Source organism: Larus michahellis, chromosome 13, assembly GCF_964199755.1.
Source record: "Larus michahellis chromosome 13, bLarMic1.1, whole genome shotgun sequence".
Lineage (NCBI taxonomy): Eukaryota > Metazoa > Chordata > Aves > Charadriiformes > Laridae > Larus > Larus michahellis.
Window position 1 is genome coordinate 2837170 of NC_133908.1, and position 7207 is coordinate 2844376.

The 7207-nt window shown below is 43.0% G+C and overlaps 1 protein-coding gene across 2 annotated transcripts; it reads left to right on the forward strand.

The window, feature by feature from the left end:
• Window positions 1-11: 11 nt before the first annotated feature.
• Window positions 12-6544, forward strand: SPRING1 (SREBF pathway regulator in golgi 1). Of its 2 annotated transcripts, XR_012589725.1 has the most exons (6): window positions 12-335; window positions 936-1092; window positions 2343-2494; window positions 3013-3126; window positions 4175-4396; window positions 6304-6544. XR_012589725.1 is itself a non-coding variant. In XM_074605909.1 (5 exons), the coding sequence occupies exons 1-5, from the start codon at window positions 225-227 to the stop codon at window positions 4256-4258; spliced, it is 618 nt and encodes a 205-aa protein (XP_074462010.1). In that variant the 5' UTR covers window positions 15-224; the 3' UTR covers window positions 4259-6544. The 2 variants fall into 2 exon arrangements, 1 of the variants encoding a protein (XP_074462010.1); XM_074605909.1 differs by having other exon boundaries at window positions 15-335; window positions 4175-6544.
• Window positions 6545-7207: the final 663 nt, after the last annotated feature.

Genomic DNA, 7207 nt, shown 5'->3' on the forward strand with positions numbered 1-7207 from the left:
GCCTCCCCCGCCCCGCCGCCGGCGGAAGCGGGTGGGCCGCGCTCCCTGCGGCCCGCTGGCAGCAACCGGGGCGGCCGCGCCGAGGCTCTGTGCCGGAGCCGGTGATGCCGGTCCCGGATCAGCGCTGCCCCCGCCGTTCCTCTCCCTCCCTGCGGCGGGCGAGCGCGGCGGCGGCGGGGGGCTGAGGTCTCGGGTCCCAGGGCCGGGCCGCCCGCCGCGCCGCCATGGTGCTCTGGGGAGCGGTGCTGTGGCGGCGGCTGCTGAGGAAGCGCTGGGTCCTCGGCGTCGTCTTCGGGCTCTCCCTCGTCTACTTCCTCACCAGCACCTTCAAGCAGGTCAGTGGCCTCCCCCCGAGTCCCCGGGAGGTGCGGGCCCGGGGCCGGCTCGCTGCGGGGCGGGTTAAAACATCCCCTGTCCCGGGGTGACTTCTGTTCCTCAACTGCTGTTGCTGAACTCCTGGGCGAGAATTGCATTATAATTATTAAATAAAGATAAGTGTGAAAAAGTGCCATGTCTGATACTGTATTCGATAGCAACAGTGTTTTGAGCCAAAACTGGGAACAAAAGCCTTGAAGGGATCTGAAATGTCTCTTGTGAACTATAATTCCATTAGGAAAGAACTTACAAAAGAGAAATACGTGTATCTATGGGTATTTAATGTAATATATATGCTACTTCTGTGGTTGTAATAACCGCATTCGGCTGCATTAGCTGATCCTGTGGTGAACTTGCATGCCCTCATTTTACTGGATTATGTTGTTTTCATGCTGTCTATGGCAAAAAGCAAACTCCCACAAGTAGTGTGTTGCTCACTCGGTTCACACTTGTGTTTCCAGCACTGTGGAGTTTACAACTACTGGGCATTTTTAATGGTGGGTTGGGATGGCAGAAGGAACCTGTGTGTTTAACGGCGGCAATGCTGTCTTTCCTCGCAGGAAGAGCGGACAGTGAGAGATCGGAATCTCCTTCAAGTGCAAGAGCATGAGCAGCCGATCATGTGGAAGGTGAAGTTCAGTTCGGGAAACAGCAGTCAGCTGAGTAACCAGTGCAGGAATTCTGTGCAGGGGAAGCTCCTCATTACAGATGAACTGGGTATACTTGATGCTAAGAATTTATTCTGCGTATTGCAGTGCTGAATGCTGCTTTGCCTGTCTGATTGTTGATGGCACTTCCAAGTAACGACTGCTCCTTTTTAAGGCATTCTTACTGCACAACCTCAGCTGCTGGCATTCTGTCCTGAATGTTGCTGTGGCTGCAGACACTGCTGATCTGATTTCTGCGCACAGCGGGCTTGGGTCCAGCTGGGCTCAGCTCAGGCACAGAACCTTATGAATGCAGCTGTATTGTTTCCAGGACCACTTTAGATGGAAAAAAACCTCCAGTTACCTTTGCATAGAGCTCAAACATTGAGTCCTGCTCAATTTTGTGTGGTTGCTTGCAGAGGTATTTGTACCTCCCTGCAGTATATTCCTACTGTCCAGGTATGCTAGGGAGAGTAATTGGGGAAAACTGATTGGCCTTTTGTGGAGGCAGCTCGGGACTGGCATAATTCGTGCTCAGTCACAGTTAACAAGCTCATCTGACCCTTGTAAACCCAAGGATATTTCTTGCAGGTTTAGAAATTATCCACTTGTTTTAAGCATATGGAGCCTTTTTCCCCAGTGTGCTTGTTGCTCAGGCTCTGTATGTTTCTTGACCAGAAATCAAGGCTGTAGAAAAGCCACCATGTCCTCTGTGATTTGCATCAATGTTAAATTTGGCACTGCCTGAATTATGCTTCCTGCTGATTCACTAAGGTCTCTAAAATCACAGATATCCTTCCCAGTCTAACACTGTGGTAGTACAGCTTCCAGAAGGACATACACTGTGCTTCTATACTATGAAGGACTCCACTCAACAATAAATATTGCAGCTATCCTGCATGGATAAATCTACGTCTCTTCATATTGAACTGTAAAGAGAGTTATTTAGATGTAGACCAGTTGAAAGAACATATGTTGTAGTTTTTTCCAGTGAAGTCCATCACCAGTTGCCTTTCCCCCTTCCAATCACAACAATGAATTATGCCAAAAGGAAATCAGAACTCAAATATTCTGCGTTTAAGTACTCATGCTGTATATACAGCATATTAGAGTAGGTACATAATCGTTGTGCAGGTAACAGCAGCCTGTTGTGAAACTCAACTCTACGTGCAAGTGTTATTTCAAAGAATTGAGGGGATAATAATCTACTAAATGGTAAATAAACCTGTTCTGAAGTTATGTGATTCTTACTATAGATTTCTATAGAACATAAAAAGGAGTATGTCTTGCCAGTTGTTACTACTGGTTTTGTTTTTTCAGGCTACGTCTGTGAGAGGAAGGACCTACTGGTAAATGGCTGTTGTAATGTCAATGTGCCCAGCACAAAGCTGTACAGCTGTGACAGCTGCCTTCCCAATGGCTGCTGCAGTGTGTACGAATACTGTGTCTCCTGTTGCCTGCAGCCCAGCAAGGTGTGTACACTTCCTCCTGCTTTCCAGGTGTTCTCAGGTTCCTCTGTGGCTAATAGCGCTTGTTTGTGAGGAGTTTTTTCCCTTAAGAGGGGATAGTTCATTTTCTTGAAAGAATGAGGAAAGCCTGCAAGGACCACATGGCAAGCTATAAATAAAGCTTCAAAAATATTTATCCATCCCACCTTTGAGAGGAAATACTGGGAGCCTTGCAAAATGTTTCAGCTTCAGGGGAATTGCATTTGCTGAAGGGAAATGGTTGCAGAAAAGCTGTTCCAGCCAGTATCAGTTTTGCAATTAACACTTCCTTGTGTTCTGTTAGCTTCTCTGGATTCTCTTCCTACTGCCGGGGTTCTGTGATGTGTTATCCTTTCAGTGCTTGCTAGGAATTCAAAGTGGAGTTACTAACTGTTCCTCTGATACTTGAGCTGTGTAGGTTAAGGTGGGCTTCGATTACTCCTTGTTGAATGATGGCGTTTGTGTTGTTTTTGTTTCGTCATTTTTTTTGTTAACCACTCTAGCAACATCTTCTGGAACGTTTCTTGAACCGGGCAGCTATTGCTTTCCAAAACCTCTTTATGGCAGTGGAAGATCGCTTTGAATTGTGTCTGGCGAAATGTAGGACTTCATCACAGGTAAGACACGAGTATATGTCCAGGACTCAAAAATGTAAAAATGCCCAAAATGTGCCCTTGGAAAATGGAACTTGGTCCTAAGAATGGCTGGTCTGTTATGCTTGCACGCACACCGGCATTTTCATAAATGCTCAAGCTATGGCTGAGAGGTAATCTGAAGGCAATTCTCTGGTTTCTAAGGTGAAATTGTAACATCAGCAGTAAATGAAAGGCAAAGTGCCTATTTAGAGCAGGATGAGTTGTACGCTCTCTTTAGAAAAGAGGTACTTAACTAAAAGGAGATTAACTGAGTTCAATGACCGGTGAAGATCTTGTAAAGATGAGAATAGTGAGAGTTTTCCCCAGTAGCTTCAGAATGCTATTTACTTTATGGTACAGTTTTAGACTTACCATATGCTGACAATCATCTGCATAGTAACTCAAAAAGTATGTTGTAATTTTTTTTGCTTTTTAAGAACAGAGGAGAACTTCTGTTACCTGTGCGATTTTATTAGAAGTTTTGTTCTAAGCAAGCGTTGTCCCTCTCAGAAAGTGCTGTTGGAGATGTCATGCAGCTCAAGTATTTAATATAGCAATAGGAATGGATTGCAAACAAAGGACATAGTTCCAAATGTCTCCAAAATTAGTTTTGTTTCTTTTTTTTTAAATTTCCCCATAGTATCTGAACTCTAGCTTTATCAAGAAAAATGCACACATCTCAAGTACCAACTTATTATGCCTTGCTTGCTTAGCACATTTGACAATACTGCCTAAGCATATATATATATTATTTTTTTTTTTAACTATTGGATCTGTTCCTACCTTCTCGGGTAGTCTCTGGAAAAGGAGGTTCTGGGTATTGTTCGACATTAAAGTGCTATTACATAGCAACTGTCTTTTATACATTGGGAGTGCAGCGGTGTTTAATTACAGATGATATTCTAATGTGTAGAAGAACTTGTGAAATTTTTTGCGTATGTATAAACACTTTGTGTTTTGGCCTTCAGGGAAGGGCTATATTGTTTCACTATGTGTGTATTGTTAAAGCTTCTCCTTCTCTTTCTGACAGAGTGTGCAGCATGAAAACACCTATAGGGATCCAATTGCAAAATACTGCTATGGCGAATATCCCCCCGAGCTTCTGCCTGTTTGAAAGCTGCATGATCTAAGCAACAAAGGGAAGGAACTGGAGACTAGAAACCAAAAGAGCAAGACGACGGCTGTTGCTTTACAAGAGCCTCAGTGTAAATGGCTTTTGTTCTTTCTGGGGACAAACCCAGAGGCGCACAGTGTAAGTGGGGGACTTAAGTTCTGTGGGATTGAATCTTGCTTTCTTCAGTTTGTTATGCACCTGCTTGGGAGTACTAGAGTACTAGTACTGTACTGGAGTACTAGTACGTTCTTTGAATACTTCCTCTAAATTTTAGGATGCATGGAGTTGATCTAGGCTATAAAACATCATAGGAAAAATATCTAATGTAGCTTTGCAGTTCTACCCGGAGGTTCAGTTGTGTCTCTGGACTGCAAGACTTTCCAGAGTGACAGTAATAATTGGAGGATTTTTGCTTTTAGAGAGTAAAGCATGCCTGTTGCGCTTCTCTCTCTGGAGCGCTTCTTGACATGCATGGTGTACGCTACATATGTAATTATGAATTATTTATTCATTTTATATGGATTACTAGCTGAAACTATTGATGCTTTGCATAGCTAGTTGTTGATGCCTTTCAGTCCCTGTTTTGTTATGTCAGGTAGAAAGGATATTTTAGATCCTGACTAAAATTGGTTGTTTGTTTTCCTCCTTAGTCTAAAGGAATTATATTGGGATTTGTCACTATAGTGCTTATGTTCCTCTTAGTGAGTTTAAAGCATTCAGAACTCCAATGGAGTTGTTATTCTTTTTAAGTCCCATAGCACGAGAAAAGAGCAGGGATCTGCCTAGGATGGGATGTTTATTGTCTGTAAACTCTTTCCTTGTTACTCTGCAACCGTTTCCTCAAAGAGGAGTCATAGTCTTGCAGCCAGCTCTCTGCTTGTCCCCTTTCTGACAGGGAGCACTGGAGATTTGTTTGCTTGAACTTGTTCAGGCCTTCTGTAATTCAAATGTACTTCACTCCTGGTTGTGCAGGAGGCAGAAGGGTGGAGTTGTTCTAGGATTTCAGTTTAATGATGTCCTTGTGTATGAAGTAATTAGAATGTCAGAACATGGTGCAAGCCTCCTCTGAGGACAACTGTGTTGCATGAGTTCAGTTAAACAGCCATGATGTTTTTGATTTGCTGTTCGACATACTTGCTACTCTGGAATTTTGGTCTGATCAGAACGGCACTAGAACAGGGTTGGTTCTCCAACAATTTCTCCTAGCTCTCTAAAGTGGCAATTTAAACTGTCTCCCTCTTAAGGCCACTGAACAAAGATGGGTAGAGAACCTGTGAAATGCTGACCGAATTTGTGCTCGTCCTGCAAGTCGCTGGGCAAAGTCCAAGCGCTAGACAAAACTGGGCTGTTCTTTTCTATATACAGAGCCTCACTTCTCTTGTTTTTAACTCCATCCATCTCCTCCATGATTTTGACTTTGTGTATCCTTGTTTAAACTGATACTTCCTGTTCCCTGACTCAAATAAAACAATCTACAGAGGCTTTAATAAAAACAAACAAGCACGGTGGTGGAGTATCTTGGTGCAAAAGATCTGTAGAATGCTATTGGAATTACATATGATATAAAAAAAAGTAGTGTTATCAGCCATCTGTTAAAATCCACTTGCATTGTTTTCATTGTTCTTTCCCAGAAGTCATCAAGTGAGATAATGGTTCCATCAGCAGATTCTCTTGAAAATCTTGTTTTTTTTCCAAAAGCTTAAAAGCTTTAGTGTTAGTAGTTTATCCAGCTGAAAATCTGTCTCCCCTTTGCTGCCATCCTATGGCAACTTGCTGCAGCAGACATGATACAGCGTGAAGATGCAGTGTGAAACGCTGTCTTCAGAGGGTAGCAGAGGTTACTTCTCTTTTCAGTGTTTAACAGATTCTTCACCCCTGTTCCAGCACTTTATAACTGTTTTCCTCAGGGAAGGCCATCAGGCTGGTCTATTATATCATTCCTGCTGAGATGTATTCTAGCATTTCATGGTTTTGCACAACTGCTGAGATCAAGATACTGATAGCTTGCCCTTGCTTTCTTTTTCAACTTGGTATTAATTCCTTAGCAGGTGATACCACCACTTGAAGCAGTAATTGTAAGAAATCATAAGAACCAACCTAATTCGGACAACATTAGTGGGAATTCTTGGCCCCTTTCTCCCCTAGAAAAATGGGATGTGATCAGAAGTGCATTGTGACCGCTGCCCATTCAATGGGACAGAAACTGTATCCTCCTTCCGTGGTTGCTGAGCTGTTCAACTAGTGCCTATACTGTATGTTAAATCATTAAAAACTTATCTGTGTTCCAAAATATTGCCTGTTCTCATGTCTTTCCTTGAACTACAAGACAACTGTACCAAAATGTAAGTTTGAAGAATGCAGTGGAGCATAGAGGGACACTAACTTGAATATGCGTAATAAAGGCAAGCAAGTAGAGGCAAACAGGAGATCTATTTCATGTCAATCTAAGAAAAAACGCATGCTTCTATCAATGGTGCATGGAAAGATCTGGCCCTTTGCAAAAGTGGATTGAGCAGGGAAAGGAAAGTAAATGATTGCTTCATGTTGTGAAGATACAGTGAGAATGCCAAATCTGTGCTTGCTGGTAATACTTCTGTGTGGTTTAAGTGATGTCCATCCCTCTAGCAAAAAAGCCTGGTGATTCTGTGGTTCTTAGTGGCTGTCCAACATCTCCTTTCTATTTGTCAGCTAAGAGATTCAGGTTGTTGACTTCTGTTTGGCAGCAGATTTAATGAGAGCACTCAATGGAGCAACTATCTCTGCTTATCTGCACTGAGGTCAATGCTGGGGATAATTGAAGGGGTTCTGTGCTCCTTGCTTTCTGTAGTTTACAAGAATATTATGCTAGTGAAAAATGACAGCAGCTGACATCTAATGAGGAACAGGTACAGTATTTGGCTGTACCAATTTGGAAAGAGTAATTTATGGCAGAAGGACAAAGCAGTAACT